This window comes from Mustelus asterias, chromosome 21 (genome assembly GCF_964213995.1).
Source record: "Mustelus asterias chromosome 21, sMusAst1.hap1.1, whole genome shotgun sequence".
NCBI classification, from domain to species: Eukaryota; Metazoa; Chordata; class Chondrichthyes; order Carcharhiniformes; family Triakidae; genus Mustelus; species Mustelus asterias.
In genome coordinates this window covers 70,896,098-70,917,033 of record NC_135821.1, presented here as the reverse complement: position 1 = coordinate 70,917,033, position 20,936 = coordinate 70,896,098, and the positions used below count along the sequence as shown (strand labels likewise).

Genomic DNA, 20,936 nt, shown 5'->3' with positions numbered 1-20,936 from the left:
CTTCTAGATGGACATGGGTCGTGGGTTTGGAAAGTGCTGCCTAAGGACTTTTGGTGAATTGCTGCAGTGCATCTTGTAGATAGTACACACTGCTGCTACTGAGCGTCAGTGGTGGAGGGAGTGGATGTTTGTGGATGTGGTGCCAATCAAGCAGGCTGCTTTGTCCTGGATGGTGTAAAGCTTCTTGAGTGTTGTTGGAGCTGCACCCATCCAGGCAAGTGGGGAGCATTCCATCACACTCCTGACTTGTGCCTTGTAGACGGTGGATATGCTTTGGGTTACTCCCCAAAGGCTACTCTCCGCAGTATTCCTAGCCTCTGGCCTGCTCTTGTAGCCACTGTTATGTGGTGAGTCCAATTGAGTTTCTGGTCAATGGTAACCTCAAGGATGTTAACAGTGGGGGATTCAGTGATGGTAACACCATTGAATGTCAAGGGGCGGTGGTTAGAGTGTCTCTTATTGGTGATGGTCATTGCCTGGCATTTGTGTGGCATGAATGTTACTTGCCACTTGTCAGCCCAAGCCTGGATATTGTCCAGATCTTGTTGCATTTGAACATGGATTGCTTCAGTATCTGAAGATTCGTGAATTGTGCTGAACATTGTGCAATCATTGACGAACATCCCCACTTCTGATCTTATGATGGAGGGAAGGTCATTGATGAAGCAGCTGAAGATTGTTGGGCCTAGAACACTATCCGGAGGGACTCCTGCAAAGATGTCCTAGAGCTGCGATGACTGACCCTCCACAACCACAACCATCTCCCTCCCTCTCTTTTTGCAGAGAGACAGAAGTTGAGATTCTCTAGCCTCCCTCAATGTTTTTCTTGGCGGCGGAAAGTGGTGTGACATTTGCTGGTGATGGGATCTTCTGGTCCCACCGCTATCAATGGGAATTCCCACTGAAGTCACCCCATGCCACCGTGAAACCTGTGGCAAGGGGTGTAGGGCCCAAGAATCCCACTTGCGTGAACAGCCGGAGAATGCCAGCCTGCCAATGTAAAATTTCAATAGATTTGCCATTGATTGGTGCTTCAACAACACACTTTGGAGAAGCATAGAGTCATTGTCACCTGTTTCTGGATTTCCACTTTATTCTGCGTGTGTGCAGACTCCAGAAGTTGTTGTCTGTTCCAGTGGAGCAGTAAGGCGAACACTGAATTTTACTGTCATTACCACCACAAAATCTAGGCCAATACGTCCGACATGTGGAGTTTTTTCAAGGAGCAGCTACTGCGAGTCTGTGATAGGTATGTCCCTGTCAGGCAAGGAGGAATTGGTAGGGCTAGGGAACCGTGGTGCACCAAAAAAGTTTCTTTGTTGGTTAAAAAGAAAAAGGAGGCTTATGTTCGGATGAGACGTGAGCACTCGGGTAGTGCACTAGAAAGCTTTAGATTGGCTAAGAGGGAGTTGAAGAGCGAGCTTAGAAGGGCTAAAAGGGGACATGAGAAGACTTTGGCGGATAGGGTTAAAGAGAATCCTAAGGCGTTCTATAGGTATGTCAAGAACAGAAGGTTGGTTAGGGCAAGTTTAGGGCCAGTTATAGATGGCAGAGGGAAGTTATGTGTGGAACCGGAGGAGATTGGTGAAGCATTGAACCAATATTTCTCTTCGGTGTTCACGCAAGGGGACATGAATATAGCTGAGGAGGACACTGGGTTGCAAGGGAGTAGAATAGACAGTATTACAGTTGATAAGGAGGATGTGCAGGATATTCTGGAGGGTCTGAAAATAGATAAATCCCCTGGTCCGGATGGGATTTATCCAAGGATTCTCTGGGAGGCAAGAGAAGTGATTGCAGAGCCTCTGGCTCTGATCTTCAGGTCGTCGTTGGCCTCTGGTATAGTACCAGAAGATTGGAGGTTAGCGAATGTTGTCCCATTGTTTAAGAAGGGGAACAGAGACTTCCCCGGGAATTATAGACCGGTGAGTCTCACTTCTGTTGTCGGCAAGATGTTGGAAAAAATTATAAGGGATAGGATTTATAGTTATTTGGAGAGTAATGAATTGATAGGTGATAGTCAGCATGGTTTTGTGGCAGGTAGGTCGTGCCTTACTAACCTTATTGAGTTTTTTGAGAAAGTGACCAAGGAGGTGGATGGGGGCAAGGCAGTGGACGTGGTATATATGGATTTTAGTAAGGCGTTTGATAAGGTTCACCATGGTAGGCTTCTGCAGAAAATGCAGATGTATGGGATTGGGGGTGATCTAGGAAATTGGATCAGGAATTGGCTAGCGGATAGGAAACAGAGGGTGGTGGTTGATAGTAAATATTCATCATGGAGTGCGGTTACAAGTGGTGTACCTCAGGGATCTGTTTTGGGGCCACTGCTGTTTGTAATATTTATTAATGATCTGGATGAGGGTATAGTTGGGTGGATTAGCAAATTTGCTGATGACACCAAAGTCGGTGGTGTGGTAGACAGTGAGGAAGGGTGTCGTAGTTTGCAGGAAGACTTAGACAGGTTGCAAAGTTGGGCCGAGAGGTGGCGGATGGAGTTTAATGCGGAGAAGTGTGAGGTAATTCACTTTGGTAGGAATAACAGATGTGTTGAGTATAGGGCTAACGGGAGGACTTTGAATAGTGTGGAGGAGCAGAGGGATCTAGGTGTATGTGTGCATAGATCCCTGAAAGTTGGGAATCAAGTAGATAAGGTTGTTAAGAAGGCATATGGTGTCTTGGCGTTTATTGGTAGGGGGATTGAATTTAGGAGTCGTAGCGTTATGTTGCAACTGTACACAACTCTGGTGCGGCCGCACTTGGAGTACTGTGTGCAGTTCTGGTCCCCACATTACAGGAAGGATGTGGAGGCTTTGGAGAGGGTGCAGAGGAGGTTTACCAGGATGTTGCCTGGTATGGAGGGGAGATCCTATGAGGAGAGGCTGAGGGATTTGGGATTGTTTTCGCTGGAAAGGCGGCGGCTAAGAGGGGATCTTATTGAAACATATAAGATGATTAGAGGTTTAGATAGGGTGGATAGTGATAGCCTTTTTCCTCTGATGGAGAAATCCAGCACGAGGGGGCATGGCTTTAAATTGAGGGGGGGTAGTTATAGAACCGATGTCAGGGGTAGGTTCTTTACCCAGAGGGTGGTGAGGGATTGGAATGCCCTGCCAGCATCAGTAGTAAATGCGCCTAGTTTGGGGGCGTTTAAGAGATCCGTAGATAGGTTCATGGACGAAAAGAAATTGGTTTAGGTTGGAGGGTCACAGTTTTTTTTTTTAACTGGTCGGTGCAACATCGTGGGCCGAAGGGCCTGTTCTGCGCTGTAATGTTCTATGTTCTATGTTCTATGTTCTAATAGTTTTTGAAAGGAATGTGGATGAATATTTGAAAAATAATGATTTCAGAGCGTTGCCAAAGAACAGGGGCTTAGGCTTAAATGGGTAGTTGATTCAGAGTGCTAACACTAACCTGATGCACTGAACAGCCTCCATCTTAGAAAGAAAAATACTGATTTTATAATTCTGTTAAAGAACTGACAGAAGTTAAAGCCATTTTCTCTGCGCCTGGCTTTGAGTATACAGGCACAGAACTTTGTCCAATGCCTGTCCAAGCTATGTTAAATGGCCAGGTCACGCCTACCTGCTGGGAACACATCACTACTGCTGTTGGAATAACATTGATATGTGAAAATAGCATGAAGAGATTATAGGCAAGGTCATTAACGTGCAGTATCCCTGGAAAAATGGGTGGATGTACAAAGGTAAAAATTTACAAGAATTTGACTTGTTCAGTCACCATGAACTTTGGCAGATTCTGGAAATAATTCAAAGTGATAAAAATCTCTACTTTGCATTTCCAGTTAGAAGTTGCTAAAGTTAGTAGCTGAGAAATGAGAACTGAAAGTAATGTTAGCCTGAGTTAGCACAGTTTAAAAACAACTCGCATGGTAAAAAAGCTAGGGGAGAATGCAGTGGGACTAATTTCTTTCTAAAAGTCACACAGACACAATGGGTCAAATGGCCTCTTTCTGTGCTATAAATATCCATGGGTGGATGAAGCAGCTGAAGCATTCTGGATATTAAGATCGGAATTTTATCATTTTTGACTAATTGTCAATTCAGGCAGGAAGAACGGTATTCTATCCACTCACTCCAATGTTGGTTTTTCCCACAAGAGTTTTTGATACGGTCAAAAATATTCAGGAGGCGGGGCCCACAATGTCACGCTGGTGGGGCAGGCTCTGAATTTCCCCACTAGCAGTCTCGATTAGACACCTCGATCTAAAAATAAAACAAGGATCCCCTCCCCCAGGGACATGGAGAACCCACCCCCACCCTGAAACCTGAGGGAACCTCCCCAGGGGACACTGCTGGATTGCTGCCTGGGCATCACCCTCACCCCCCCTGGGGCCTGCACACCCTCGGTGGGGACAATTCACCAGGTTCCTGTTTCACAAAGTAGGGGAAGGCAGGGGTAGATCCCTGCATGGGGGGATGGTACAGTGGGAGGCCCGCTAATTATATGATAATGTATGCTAATGAGTTCCCAACCTTTCTTGTGGGAACTCCATTGTATCATTGGTGGGGAAGTGGAGACAATCAACCAGGGAAAGCTCCCAGGCATGAAAAGTGTTTTGGGATTCCCTCTTGATTCTCCGCCCCCACTGCCATTTCCACCCGGTGAAAACATAAGCAGAAAATCCCCCCCACCCAAGTACAGTGGCAGGTGGGAAATTTGGCATGATTCCCGTTGGCAGCAAGGCAGGTGAACCCTTGCAATCTTCTGCTTTTCAGCTCATTAATTATGCATCTATGGAGAGCTCCACAAATCCCTCAGTGGGGTGGGCTGGAAGTCACTACTCTGACCTCATGGGAACAAAGATCCTGTCACGATTTTTAAATGTTTCCCAGGGCAGATATTCACTCATTCCAGGCCAGGAGCTCTGCACTCCTCCTCCAGAGTCCTTGCTGCCACAACTCATACTGGAGAAGCTAGCAGATGTGACTAATCGCATGACGAGACATAAGAGGGAACCTCCAGCATCGCCTTTCACTCATCTCTAGATAAGAGTACCGCCGGCTATACACCCAATGTCCGGCCAATGCTTGATGTTTTCCAGCTTCTTGACCTCACTGAGGTTCCCCTGCCTCTTGCTACTCATGCACTTGCTCCTCCTGGCCCTGTGCCAACCTACGATGTGTCCTCCTCCTTCTCATCTGGCTGAGAGGCATTACCAAGGCAAAGTTGCCTGCAGCCAACATCACTGACCATTGAGTGGGTGTGTGAAGGAATTGAAGTGATTCATTTAATCAACGTGTCCCTCTATAGTTGTCCCTCAATCCCAAATCCAACAGGCCAGTGCTAAGCCCTTCATCTGGCCTTTATCAAGGCATGGCAACTCCACCCCATACCTTCTAGGTAAAAGACAGCCTGGAAGAGCAGAAATGGGCGTTCCCTCAATTCATACATGAATGAGCATTGCTCTTTGACCAAGGTGAAGAGAGCCATTTGGAAGAAGCCTCATGGGGACACTATTCCAATCATCTCCACTACCCTTCAGACTCTATAGGGGGACCATTGTCTTGGAAGCTTAGAAAGACTATCCACTTGAACCCTGGTCAGTCATGACCATTTGCCCAGTAGGATAGAGGTTTGTAGTTGTGAGTTGGCTGCCATTCACCTGCTGTGCCCCTTGAAGGCATCCACCTCCATCTCTCCCTCCATCCCTGCCTCTGACTGCAGCCAATGGCAAATGGCACAGAGTGAACAGCAACTCTGCGTCTTGCTTGAATCTCGATGTTATGAGATCCATGAGTCTGGAACAAGCCTGCTTCAACGTGGCCTTCACCATAGAGAGAAGAACACAGCTGAACATCACTGACATCTAGTTCAATGTCCCTTCAATCACCACTTGTATTGACCTTAAATCCTATGTGCTCAAAAAGACCCTCCTGGAGGGATCTCACTGACTGACTAACTTTGGAATCAAGGTCAGTTAGGAAAAATGATGTGTGTCTCTTTTCACACTGGCTCCACCACATTCTACCCTCCCCATCAAGCACTAACTTCTCCCATCGTCATAGACCCATCAGCATCCCCATTTCTCTCCCCTCTATCACCCTTGAACCTTCGGCCATTACCCTGGATCCTTTCATGAATAACCTCTACACAGAGCCGATACTCGTTACCATCCCTGTGTCCACCCTGACTCCGCCCCCTCTCAGCCACTTGTGTTGTCTCCCTCTGTGACCACCCCCATAAAACTTTCACCTACCAGACTCTCATCCTGAAACTTCTATCCTCCCACACCCCACTCCCGATTTCTGACTATGACTGTTTCTTCCTATCATCTGTACCCTGAGTTAACTCCCCAGGACTATACCACTGACCAAAGCATTCCACCCTTTCCCCAGCTACTCTGCCCACCCCCCTCCACAGACCTTAACCTCCTTCCCAAGACATTTCCCCCACCATTCACAGACATTATTACTCCTGCCTTCCCTGGACACTCTTCCCAATGTTCCCTTGAAAGCCTGCCTCCGTGTCCAACACACACACAAATGCTACTGAAGCCTAGAGGCAATACAAATGAGACCGTTGAGGCTGATTCTCAACATCAGAGGGATGATTAGATAAACTAGACTAGAATAGACATTACATTATAAAAGGTATGTAACATAGTTAATGGAATAAGGAAAGTAAATAAGGTTCTGACTCATTGCAAGAGCATGGCAAGAAGGAATCGGTTTCCAGGAAGAGCAGTTGACTTTAAAGAAATAGTGAGGCATTTTAATGGGGAAATGCATTGATATTGTGGTTGAATGAACTTCAGTGCATTAAAGGGCCTTTTCATCCAAACCTGCCTTGTGATAGAACACAAGATAGGAACGGATGGAAAAGATAATTCGGGCACATAACCAATAACCATAAACCCATTGAAAGCATTGAAGTAAGTAATCATTGATATTTTCATACAGCAGTGATTTCAGCATTTGAGATACGTTCATTCTGCAGTGCTAAAGTAACAGGAACAGCTGGGCATTTTAAAAAGTTTTGCAGTGGAGATTTCCAATGATCAAAAGAATAATAAACTAGTGCCCAAACCCAAAACAGAAGAAAGCACAGTTTGGACTGTGAGATCCATTATTTTGAAATTCAGGCACATCTCAATTTGCTCATTCAGTAAGAACCAACTCAAATATTCTATTGAGCTACTGGCCATGTCAGAAGGAGAGTTAAAGTTAGATGGACATATTGGAGACTGTTTGATGAATTTTCGTGGGCCAAGAAAACAACTTGTAGAAGATTTCCTTAAGAATTGAAATGGGTTGCGTTGACTCAATGGTAAAGTGATTGCAAAATAATGGATCGCACAGTCCAAACTGTGCGTTCTGTTTTGGGTTTGGGCACTAATTTATCATTCTTTTGATCATTGCAAGCCTCTGCTGCAAAGCCTTTTTAAAAGCCCAGCTATTCCTGTTACTTTAGCACTGCAGAAGTGTAATGAACGTATCTTAATTCTGAAATCGCTGCTATGTGGAAAGATCAATGACTAGTTGTTACTTCAATGCTTTCAATATGTTTATGATTGTTGGTTATGTTACTGGATTTATAATCCATAAGCCCATTTGAACAATCTGGATGTATAAATTCAGATCCCATTATGAGAATTTAAATTTAATTAAATGAAACCTGAAATTAAAAACTTAGGATCAGTAATGGTGACCAGATTGCCCTGAAAACCCACCTAATTCACTATTTTTAAAAAATTCATTCATGGGTCATGGGCGTTGCTGGCTGGCCAGCATTTATTGTCCATCCCTAATCGCCCTTGAACTGAGTGGCTTGCTAGGCCATTTCAGAGGGCAGTTGAGAGTCAACCACATTGCTGTGGCTCTGGAGTCACATGTAGACCAGACCAGGTAAGGACAGATTTCCTTCCCTAAAGGACATTAGTGAATCAGATGGGTTTTTTTGGCAATCAACGATGGTCATCAGTCGATTCTTAATTCCAGATTTTTTAAATTGAATTCAAATTCCACCATCTGCCGTGATGAGATTCGAACCCAGGTCCCCAGAACATTAGCTGAGTTTCTGGATTAACAGTCTAGCGATAATACTAGTAGGCCATCACCTCCAAATGTTATTTGGAAAAGAAATTCTGCAGTCCTTACCAGATCTGGTCCACATGAGATTCCAGAGCAAGGTGAAGTTGACTTTTAACTGCCCTCTGAAATGGACACTCAGTTCTATTCAAGAAGGCAGCTCCTCATCAATACCTTTTCAAGGGCAATTAGGAATGGGGCAATAAATACTGGCCTTGCCAGCGATGCTCACATTGTGTGAAAGAATTGTAAAAATATATTTTCATTACTTCCCATCAACTTTCTGAAAGAAGACATGCTTCACAAATGCTATCGAATATAGAAGCAGTTAATTACCCTGAAGGAAAAAAAGTGTGGACCAGTATTCTTTTTTCCCTGTTTTACTGGTGTTTCATTTTAAAGTATACAAGATCAGTTCAAACCAGTATTCCTATTTCCCCATTTTCCTGGTATTCTATTTTAAACTATACACGCCCAGTTCAAACCAGTATTCTTATTTCTCCGTTTCATTGTTTTTTCCTTCTAGGTAGTGATTATTACAGTAACTGTATGTAAGATTTTTGTCCTCTCCAATTTTCTCTCATGCTCTACTCTGAAGGTACTGACTTAGGACAAGAGTCTTCTCAACAGGTACAGGGCCTTGAATGGTTAAAGGACAACACCTGTCACCAAGGCAACAAAATATAGGCAACAAATTGATTATTTTTGAATTTCCTTTACAATATCAGCCTTGGTTTAGTGTTAACACTCTAAGCTCTCAGTCCAGTTTATGGCTTTGAACCCTAATCTGGAGGCTTCAAGCTGATAATCTTGTCTAATACTTCAGTGCACATCAACACATTGATGAACTGTTGGAGGTGCTGTTTTTCAGATGCAATATCAGACCCATGGAATTATTTGAAAAGCAGAGAGGTTTGTCCAGTGTACCAATGGTCTAAATTTACCCCTTCATCAACATCATTAAAAATCAGATGAATTGGTCATTGCTGTTGTGATACCTTGCTGTGCGCAAATTGACTGCTGCAACCACAGCGGTGTGGTTGACTCTTAACCGCCCTCTGAAATGGCCTCGTAATCCTCTCATTTCAATGGCAAATGAGGATGGGCAACAAATACTGACCTTGCCAGTGACACCCGCATACCATAGAAGAAGAAAAGAAACATCACCAGCTCCAAGTCACACATCATCCTGACTTGGAAATATGTCCAGTAGGCCATTCAGTCTCTTAACCTTGTTCCACCGCTCAATTAGATCAAGCCTAATCTTTATCTTAACTGCATCTCTTGGTTCCGTAACCCTTCTGTAATGAGAAGCAGGGATGTGATATGAAGAAACATTGCGCTGAATGTTACAGGGAGGGAATTATGGTTAGGCTTGCACCCTTCTTGCTCCCCACCTACGCACCTTCCTGCCTCCCTCACCCACACCTCCACCCCATCATAACCCCAGAGCAAAGTTGGTGTGAAGCTGACTTGATCCACCCTGCAACCATAAGGTGTTGCCTGCCAGTGGGATTCCTGCTCCTGACTGGCCAAAAGGATCTTGGAGTGAGGTACAGGACTTTTGATTACATATTTCAATATGATGAGCGCATTGCCGATTTCAGCACCTGCCCATCTACCATGTATGGAGATACCTGTAGAGAGAGAAACTGGGTCAACATTTCACATTGCTCACCTTCATTGGAATTGGGAAAAGTTAGAGATGTAACAGGTGTAAAGCAAGTAGAGAGGTAGAGAAAGGGGGGTGTGGGGGGCGGGGTGGAAAGAACAAATGGGAAGATCTGTGATTAAGCTGTAGGAAGATTGATTAAATGACAAGAGGGATCATGATGCAAGCCAAAAGGACATTGCAATGGGGTATTTTTCAAAGGTTATTTGATAGAAAATGTTTCATATTGTGAATAATTTGAGGTTTTATGTACAACATCCGAAATCATGCTTATTAATATAGCTAACAAATCTTCCTGCAGACAGAAAAGAGATTGTGAAAATACCCTCAACTCTGGAGGTCGATGTGGAGGATGTAACGGAGGAACACAAAAACATTACATTCATCAAACCACTATCATTGTCTGATATTATAAATGAGCCGCATGAGAAATTTCCAATGTTGGTCAAAATCCTGGATGCCCCAGAAGAGCAGCCCCCCTTTAAGGGTGAGTGGTTTCACTCACTGAGGAAGGGTAAAGTCCTGAAAATTCACAAGAAGCAGTTGTTGAAGAAAGTTCTCGCCACTTCCGTGCTTAATAAGGTCAGCCGGCATTTCTTAATTTCCATAACCTACAAGGGAACTTTCAGAAGGCGGCCAAGGGAGTTTGCAACCGTGTTTGATCTCTGCAATGCCATCAACGAAGAAGACTCTTTGAATGTTGTGGTTACAAAAGATTGCATGTGGAGTGAAGATGGATCGTCTTCTCTATGTGTGGGTGACCGTTTTGTCACCATGTTTAAGACTACTAGGCAGGTGACCTTTGAAGGCACAACTCAAAATATTGACGTGCTCATGTGCAATAAGATCCCAGAGGATGAGGATGCAAATGAGGATGAGAATGAGGATGACTCTGTGATGCTTCCTTTATATCTGGAGGGTCGATTTGTAGAAGAAGTCCATGACACCAAGAGATACAAAATCTCGGAAATATGTAATAAATTCAAACTCCCTTTTCAAGTGAAAGCCACATCAAAAGATCCTTCTTTACCAACTGATACCTTAACATCCTTCCCAGCAATCAAATTAGAGGAGATAATCGAGATATCCTCTTTGGTTGTCAGTTTTTTAGAGGGTCCTTCAGAGTACTACTCAGTCCCAGTTGACTGGATAACCATGACTGTCTGCCTTTTGGAAGGCTGCACTGAGGAAGACTGTAGCCTTAAAAGTGCAATCTCACTGGAAGAGTTGACTGATTACATGTACTATAATCTGCGGAAATGTTCTACTCCAGCTCTGTGTCCCCCACCTCGACCACCCAAAAGAGCAAGCACAGGTACTGTCGCGCCAGGCCCTGCCCCAGTTCGACCCCCTCATCGCTCTCCTTTTCCAGACTGTGAGCAGCAACAACCACTTTTACCCCCTAAGGTAAGGGTTATCTTGAGACTTGAAAAGTACAATGTTCAGTTCCGGGCACTGCACCTCAGAGCAAGGATAACTTGGCTTTCTAAATGAGTGCAGTAGGGATTCACCAGAATGATACCAGAATTAAAAAGATTCAATTATGAAGAGTGCTTGATTTTCATTTTAGATTTATTCACAGAATGAAACATTCCAAGTCCTAACTCAGTCACGTTATCAGTAAGAAACACAGAAACTAATAAGTGTCCTTTCACAACCCGATCAATGCCCTCAACTGATGTACAATTAACAATGGTTGAAAAATACTATCTATTACAACTTTATTTCTCCTTCTGTCCCTTCACTTCTCTTTTGTTGTCTCCTTCACCTCTTTCCTCTCTGTCTCCATGTTTTCTTTCTTAACTCTCTGGAATGCTCCTTTTTTTTCTCCCCTTTGCAGTTCACTTTTTATACATCACTTCTATTTGTCTCTGCAACATTTTTAGCCTCCCTTCTGCTGCATTTGCACAGTCATGTGGGAGTATCGTGGAGATAGAGAGAGAGAGAGATCAGAGAGTGTGCTGAGGAGCACAGGAGCAAACTGTTGGACAAGGGATGCAAATACTTGGCCAACAGTTTTGAAACATCAAATTTGGTGCTGAAGACTTAAAACAATCGAGGGTGAGGGGAGGGGCGGGGGGGGGGGGGGGGGGGAGTGCTTTTGTTATTACAGCCTGAGAATATGGATTTGACATGACTTGAGTCTGTTCTTCCTAGCCCTCCTTGTAAGACAGAACTTGAGATGGAGTTCTAATAGTGAGTGGCCCATTTGATAAGATTCAGATTAAAGTTCCCTCAACTCTTCCCCATCATCATGCCTTATTTGCATAATAGTAAATTACTGTGGGTGTTGGAATCTGCAACAAAAACAGAAAATGCTGGAATATCTCTGCAGGTCTGACAGCATCTGTGGAGAGAGAATAGAACCAATGTTTCGAGTCTGAGTGACCAAGACTGAAACGTTGGCTCTGTTCTCTCTCCACAGATGCTGTCAGACCTGCTGAGATTTTCCAGCATTTTGTGTTTTTCTGCCTTATTTTCATTCTCAGAAAAGCCTGCTTCTCGCACCTTCTTGAAGTTCCATTTTGCTCCCGACCTCTCATGGTCAGTCAGGGTGTCATTGATAATTTAATAAAACTCAGGTAAGTTTGTGGTGCTACCGAAGTCTGACTCCTGCCTGTATTCTGGCTGCACACAGATGCCCGGGCCCATGTCTGAGTGAGGGTCGGGGGCACTACTGTGCCACCCAATGCTCCAGGGACGGGTGGGGGGGGGGCAGGGTTAGGTGGGTGATGAGGATGCCATTCCACGCTATTGGCCCATGCAGGCCTCTATGGCCCTCATCTCTGGGACTACTCAGCGGGCCAGCAGGGCATTAACCAGAGAATTTCAGACCGGGGAGTCTCATGTAAGTGGTGAGGGAGCTGTAGGCGACAATTCAGAAGAGGAGCATTTGGCCCCCTTGGTTAGGCATGGGTTATTGTGGGATAGTCAGCATGGCCTTGGCAGGGTGAGGTCCTGCCTAACGAATTTGCTAGCATTATTCAAAAAGTGGTCGAGTGTGTGGGTGAGGGAAGTGCAGTTATTGTAGCTCATATGGCCCTCAGCAAAGTCTTGGACAAGGTCCCATATGGGGACCGATTGAGCCGGTTGAAGCACACGGAAGGCGGGGAACTCACCAAGATGGATCCAAAACTAGCCTAGTAACAGGACACAAAGAGTAGTGGCAGAAAGCGGTTCGGGTGACTGAAAGCTGGTGCCCAGTGACATACCACAAGTTTTAGTGCTGGATCCCTTATTATTCATTATATACATAGAGAATATAGATGATAATGTGGGGGAATGGTCAGTCAGTTTGTAGACGATGCCTAGCTTGGAAGGGTGGTTCATTGTGAGAACAGCAGTCGTAGGCTACAGGAAGATATGGATGGGTTGGTCAGATGGGCGGGGCAGTGGCGGGTGGTATTTCACCCTGATACGTGTGAGGTGATGCACATTGGAGGGGGTAACAAGACAGAGGAGTATTTAATGAATGGCAGGATACCAGACAGTTCGGTGGAACAGATGGATCTTGGGGTACTCATTCACGAATGCCATCAGGTGGCAGGGCAGAAGATTAGGGTGGCTGCAAAGGCACGTGGGACACTCGCTTTCATCAGTCATGGCATACAGTATAAGAGCCGGGAGGTTATGTTGGAGCTGTATGGAATGTTATTATGGCACAGCTGGAGCACTGTGTGCAGCTCTGGTCACCTCACTATAGGAAGAGAATGGTTGCATTAGAGTGGGACATGATTGAGGTGCATGAGCTCGTATGGATAGAGTGAATATGGAGCAGATGTTTCCCTTGGTTGAGGGGTCAATCGCAAAGGGGCAAAAGTTTCAGGGTGAGGGGCATGAGTCTCAGAGGGGATTTGGAAAACCATTTGATCTCCGTGGGTGGCGAGGATTTGGAAGGCACTGCCTGGGACGTTTGTGAAAGCCGGTTACCTTATGACCCTTCCACGGTGTTTGGGTGAGCACTTAAAATATCTTGGCAGTCAGGCTAATGGAACCGGTGCTGAACAATGGGATTAGAGCAACATCAGTGGTAGTTATCATTGGTACAGACTCGATGGGCCTTTCCTGCACTGTACAACACTCAGATGGGGTATGGAACCCCCTTTGGGAGATCGGTCACAGACAGAGGAGTCAAGGCTTTGGGGTGTAATATCCTGTACTCATTATCCTGTACAGTGCATACCACCTTATCCCTAAATACAGTGTCTGCCTTCACTGCCCTCTTGGTGACCCTCCAACTTTTTAATCTTACATGACCTGGTGTAATGTCTGGGTGACCGCCCCGCCCCCCCACCCCCCCACCCACCCAACCCCCCCCAGGATGCACACCAGAGATGGAGGCGATCTCCTGTGTTCCATGTCCCGTGGCCTTTGATGCCCCGGGATGCGTTCCCTGGTGGGCCAGGATCTGGGGGCCCTGGCCGATTCTTGGGTGTCACATACCGGTGTCAGAAATGGGGGGATTCAGAAGGTCTGGAGACTGCCAGAGTCTCCCTGGTCTGGCCTCCAGCACTGCCTCTTCCCTCGGAGTGCCTGTGGGGCCCTTGGGACAGGCCATGGGACAGAGGGCAGCTGGGGTGAGCTCCAGCAGCCTCTGCGTCACCTGGCTCTGTCAGTCCTGGAGGTCCACCATTGTCTGCACCATGGTGTGCGAGCTCTCAGCAATAGCCCTCTGAGTCTGGACCAAGCTGTGGAGCCCCTCGGCAATTGCCCACTGTGTCTTCCCTGCTCCCAAGGCCCTCAGCCATGGTCCTCAGAGACACGGCCATGCTTTGAACCCTGCCTCCCATGGCTACCATTTCTTGCCCCAGGCTTTCCACTGCAGTTGCCACCTTTGCAGTGTTGGCCTGGGTGCCACGTAATGTCAGCACCATCTCCTGCACCCGAAATGCAAGTGGCCTTGTGATGCGCTATCAATAAGGCGAAAGACTACCGATATGCCAATATAAGTGTAGGCTTTTATTCACAACAGAATCAGGAGCAGATCCCAACAAATAACCGACCTGGACTGAACAAGGGGGAGGAGACAGCCACCTTTATACTAGGTGCTGAGGGGAGGAACCAAACTGGAAGGGGATGTGTCCAGTGTATAAAATTATGAAAGGCATAGATAGGGTGAACGGTGGGAAGCTTTTCCCCGGGTCGGTGGTGACGTTCACGAGGGGTCATAGGTTCAAGGTGAAGGGGAGGAGGTTTAACACAGATATCAGAAGGACATATTTTACACAGAGGGTCGTGGGGGCCTGGAATGTGTTGCCGGGCAAGGTGGTGGAGGCGGACACACTGGGACCGTTTAAGACTTATCTAGACAGCTTTATGAACGGAGTGGGAATGGAGGGATACAAAAGAGTGGTCTAGTTTGGACCAGGGAGCGGCGCGGGCTAATTGTTCTTTGTTTCTCATTTCAAGGCTTCATTCTATGATCATCTTGCTGGTGCCAGTACCGAGCGAGACTGCGGATAGTTGGGAACCTGTCTCGGGGGCAGGGAATTCAGATGGTGTTCGTAAAGCAGAAGTGGAAATGAATAGGGTTGGGAAGCATTTTCTGATCAGGGCCTGTGTGATCTCCTGGACTCGTTTCGATCGCCTCAGGGGGTCGGAGAGGAATTTCCCAGATTTTCTTTTCCCCATATTGGCCCTGGGGTTTTCACTCTGGGTTTTCGCCTCTCCCTGGAGATCACATGGTCTGGAATGGGGGGGTGGGGGTGAGTTAATAGGTTGTGATGAACAAAGCATCGTAGCTGTGAGGGACAGCTCGGTGGATAGGATATTAGGATGTAGATAGGCTGGAAAATTGGGCGGGGATCCTGGATTCAGGATTCAATCCTGGACCGGGGAGCGGCGCGGGCTTGGAGGGCCGAAGGGCCTGTTCCTGTGCTGTATTGTTCTTTGTTCTTTGTTTGTTCTTTGTATGAAAGGCACACACAACGGTGGTCCATATAGGACAAAGGCACAACTGAGGTCCACCACATTCACCCCTTCCTTTTAAAAAAACAACACGGGGGTGAAGCGGAAACAATATTACAAGTCCAGACGAACCGGTGGCTTGATCCGCCATCGCGATCGTCGTAGTGCAGGTCGCAGAGTCGTCCGAGCAGGGAGCGATGTCGGCCCAGGCTCCGTACAGTGAGCGTCGAGAGAAGGCGCTGGGTGGTGTGAAGCAGACCGATCCGTCGTCCCGTCCAGTCGTCGGGTACTGCGTGGCGACGGCTCCGGCGACTCAAGCGAGCTGTACATAGGGGCGAGAGGAGTGAGCAGTGGCCCTGGTGGCGTATGGGGAACAGTGGGAACCGGAGCTGGGGGGTGGGGGGCCGCCACGGGCTCAGGGCGCACTACATTGGAGACAGGGACTGAGGGAGGAAGAGGCGTAGCAGTCTCCGAATGGAAGACGCCAGGGACCGTGGGGCGGAAAGACATGGTGACCTCCGGGGCACCCGCGGGTGCCAAGTCACGGACAGAAACCGTGTCCTCCCGCCCATCAGGGTACGCTACGTAAGCATATTGGGGATTAGCGTGGAGCAGTTGGACCTCCTCGACCAAGGGATCTGCCTTATGGGTCCGGACATGCTTCCGAAGCAGGACGGGTCCCGGGGACATCAGCCAATCCGGGAGCGAAGTACCCGAGGAGGACTTCCTGGGAAACGAAAACATCCGCTCGTGAGGGGTCGTATTGGTCGCTGTGCACAAGAGTGACCTAATGGAATGTAATGGATTCGTCCACAGCGTGCATCGCGGCCTTCGCGATGTCCGCTTTGATGTCGTCGAAGGCCCGACGGGCCTCCTCCGCCAGGGGAAAAGAGGTTGATTTTAGGAGCGGACGGGCTTTATCTACATAACGGGGAACCCACTGGGCATAATAGGAGAAGAAGCCCAGGCATCTCCTCAGTGCTTTGAGGGTAGTAGGGAGGGGAAGCTGCATAAACCACGTTAGGGCTCTTTCGGAACTGCCCTTTTAGGAGTTCGATAGCGTCCGCGTAAGTAGCAGTGTCCCGGAAGATTCCATAGACAGTTTCGCTTACCCAGGCGCGGAGCACGTGGAGTTTAGCAGCGTCGGTGTCGATGGCCGTAGCGGTGTCGACGAATGCTTCGAAGCAGTCCAACCAATGATCAAATTTATCAGAGGCTCCAACCTCTTGAGGGTCTAATCCTAACTTGTCGGGTTTTAGAAACTGCTCCATACTAGTAACTGTTGTGAATAAAATTGATGCGCTATCAATAAGGCGAAAGACTACCGATATGCCAATATAAGTGTAGGCTTTTATTCACAACAGAATCAGGAGCAAATCCCAACAAATAACCGACCTGGACTGAACAAGGGGGAGGAGACAGCCACCTTTATACTAGGTGCTGAGGGGAGGACCCAAACTGGAAGGGGATGTGTCCAGGTATGACAAGCACACACAACGGTGGTCCATATAGGACAAAGGCACAACTGAGGTCCACCACACCTTGCATTTGCCGGAATTTTGCTGACAGCTCCTCCTGAGTCCCCGGCTCTGCTTCTGCATCTCCAGCAGCTTTGTGAGAACTGATTCCAGTGGCTTGCCATCTGTCTGGGGGCCAGCTGCTTCCTCGCAGCGGCAGATCTCCGCCTGCCCGATCCCTCGGACATTCCTACCTCCATCTGATGTGCATCAGCAGCTGCGTGGTACTCACCGGAAAGTGATCCCGTAACCTGTCTCCTAATGCCACCCACCGAGGTGTGTGTCTGCTGGTGGATGATGTGGGTGATGCCTGTGATAGCTAGTCAGTGCTTTCCACAGAGCTTTCCTCCGAGGTGCTAGCGGGAGTCGCAGGAGGGCACTGACTCTTGAGGACCCGGCCTCATCAGGCGTTGATCCTGCAAGAGAAAATTCTGTGCAAGAGGGACAAGTATCAGGGCAGCTTGGAACTTACTTGTGAAAGGTCATCTGAAGGTTATGGGTCCTCACCTCTGTGGTGCACGCCGACCTCAGTCACTCACAGCTCACCTGGATGCCTCCCGAGAACTCCATCGCGCGCTCCTTAAAGTGGGTCAGGAGATGCAATTCAGGAATGCCCCCACCTGTTTTCTCCTGATCCCTTCTGTAATGGGCCATCTTCTCCTGCAGAGACAAAAAGGGATGATAGCGAGCTTGATGGATGGCAAGCCCGGGAAGGTGTATGTCAGCACCGTGCCTTGATAGGCAGGGGTCGTGACGGCGGGGGCTGCCAGAGGGATTTGAGGAAGATGCTACGGGTCGGGAGCTGGACAACTGTGGGGTGTTAGGGTGTGGATTGATGTGGCTGTTCCAGGTGTGACAGACGGGACTGATGCCAGGACGAGACGGATGGACAGTCACCCTTGCAGCCCGAATGAGATTGTTCATCTTCTTCAGGCATTGGTTGCTGGTCCTCAGTGCCAGGTCACGGGCATTGACTGCCGTAGCCACCGCACCTCAGGCCGCATTTGAGTTCCTGCTCCTGGGTCGTCTGCCATCTCAGGGGTACAGGGTCGCCTGCCTCTCTTCCACGGCGTCCAGAAGCCATCCTAGGTCCCCTTCCTTGAAAAATGGACCGGCTGAGCAGCAGGAGTGTTTAAATGCAGCTCCCCCTGGATAACAGTTCGGGCGAGTGACACAGCTGGGGACCCCATAATGGCGTGTTTTAAGTGTCAGCACTTTCAGTGCACAAAGTATGGGACAATTGCAGTGCAGCACATGCTGAAAACCAGCATGGATCACTCCTGCCTTCTCACCGTTATGACGCTTAGTTGTATTTTTGGAGAATTCTGCCCAACAGCACTGAAACAGACCATTCAGCCCAATAAGTCTATGCTGGTATTTATGCTCCAAATATACCTCCTATCACCCTAACATCTTACCCCTTCAGCATAATCCTTTCTTCTCCCTCGTGCACTTATCTAGCTTCCCCTCAAAGGCATCTATGCTATTTGCCTCCCACTGCATGTGTGAGTTCCACATTCCCACCACCCTCTGAATAAAGACATTTCTCCTGAATAACTTACTGGAATTATTAATGATATATATAGAATGGTTACAGAACAGAAGGAAGCCATTTGGCTCATCATGTCTGTACTAGCCTTCGAAAGGATCAATTCACCTAATGCCACACCCCTACCTTTCCCTGTAGACCTGCAAATTGTTAATTTGTGAGAATGATCCAATACCCTTTTGAAAGCCTCAATTAAATCGGCCTCCCCCACACTCAGGAAGGTCATTCCAAATCCGAACCACTCATTGCATGAAAAGATTTTCCTTCATCCCATTATTTCTTGTGCCCATGACCTTAAATCTGTGGCCTCTGCTTCTTATCCCCATAACTGTTAATGTCATTAGTATCCAGAAATCTATCGCTTCCTGCCTTGAACGTGGTCAATGACTAAGCTTGCACAGCCCTCTGGGCTGGAGAATTCCAAAGATTCATCAGCTTCTGAATGAAGAAATTCCTCCTCATCTCAGTCTTTAATGGCCTGACCCTTCTTCTGAGACTGTGACCCGTGGTTCTAGACTCACCAGCCAGGGGGAACATCCTATCCACATCCAACCAATCAAGTTTTTCCTTCCTTAGATCAGAAGATCAAACCTGTAATTTATAAATAAATAATATAATTTATGAAATGCTATTTTTATTCATTCGTTGGAAATGGGCGTCGCTGGCTGGCCAGCATTTGTTGCCCATCCATAGTTAACCTTGAACTGAGTGGCTTGCTAAGGCATTTCAGAGGGCAGCTGAGAGTCAGCTACATTGCTGTGGCTCTGGAATCACAGGTAACCATGATGTGGACATAACCTGGTGCTGTGAGACTTCTTACTGTGTCACAGGTAAGCCAGACCAGGTAAGGATGGCAGATTTCCTTCCCTAAAGGACATTAGTGAACCAGATGGGTTTTTCTGACAATCAGCAATGATTTAAAGGTCATCAGTAAATTCTTCATTCCAGATTTTGTTTTGACTTTGACATAGAAAACCACAACATCAATGCACACTACCCCTGTGAGTTTAACACACAGCTGCAGCCCCCCAGGCAGCTGCTGTGAGGTGAACAAAATGAATCTATTTGTGGACAGGATGCAACTCGGCTGTGATACCTTCAAACATTCTCAATGTCTAGCCTGTACATGAAAAATAGCTAATTAGACAATTTGCCACCTGGCTATCAGCCTCCCCACTGTGTGTTAAAAAATCGGCAAAAAGGACCAGAGCTATTCCTGGGTTTAAAAATAGACATGGAGCTCATGTCAAATAAACCAGGGAACAGGGAAACCCATATGTGCCCTCAGCCCTCCCAGCTTATATGCTTGACCAATATTTATTCCTCACCCATCATCACTGAAACAGGATACCTGGTTATTATTGATCTCGATGTGGAGATGCCGGCGTTGGACTGGGGTAAGCACAGTAAGAAGTCTCACAACACCAGGTTAAAGTCCAACAGGTTTATTTGGTAGCAAATACCATAAGCTTTCGGAGCAATGCTCCTTCGTCAGATGGAGTGGTCTCTGTTCTCAAACAGGGCACAGACACAGAAATCAAATTACAGAATACTGATTAGAATGCAAATCTCTACAGCCAGCCAGGTCTTAAATGCACAGACAATGTGGGTGGAGGGAGCATTCAACACATGTTAAAGAGATGTGTATTGTCTACACATCTCTTTAACCTGTGTTGAATGCTCCCTCCGGGGGTGGGGGGTGGGGGGTGGGGGGGGGGGGGGGGGGGGGGGGGGTGAGGGGGGTGGGGGGCGGGGGGTGGGGGGGGGAGTGGTGGCAGTGGAATGGGTGCGACAGAGGTAAGATTTAGAAAAGGAGAAGCAATGGGGGAGAAAAGGCAAGGGAAAGGGGAAAGAGTTGGGGGGGGGGGGGAAGAAAAATGAAGAAAGACAATAAAGAAATAAAAGGTAGAGAACAGTAAAAAAATTAAATAAAATAGAATGAAAACAGAGGGGTCGAGGTCGGGTCGAGCAAATCATTCTGAAGTTGTTGAATTCGATGTTGAGACCGGAAGGCTGTAAAGTGCTGAGCCGGAAGATAAGATGCTGTTTCTCCAGATTTTCCAGCATTTTCTCTTTTGGTTTCAGATTCCAGCATCCGCAGTAATTTGCTTTTATCCATGGTTATTATTGATGTTTGTGGGAGTTTGATGTATGTAAAATGACATTATAACACTGACTTCACTTCAAAAAACACTTCATGCACTGTAAAAAGCATCCCTGATATTGTGAAAGGCACAATA

At 47.2% G+C, this 20,936-nt stretch overlaps 1 protein-coding gene across 1 annotated transcript in view; it reads left to right on the top strand.

Annotated features, from left to right (window-relative positions):
* themis2 (thymocyte selection associated family member 2) overlaps nucleotides 1-20,936 on the top strand; it is an 89,196-nt gene that overhangs the window by 32,148 nt on the left and 36,112 nt on the right. Inside the window, exon 4 of the mRNA XM_078237199.1 lies at nucleotides 10,025-11,130. Coding sequence (XP_078093325.1) covers nucleotides 10,025-11,130 — 1,106 coding nt within the window. The remainder of the gene's footprint in view (nucleotides 1-10,024; nucleotides 11,131-20,936) is intronic.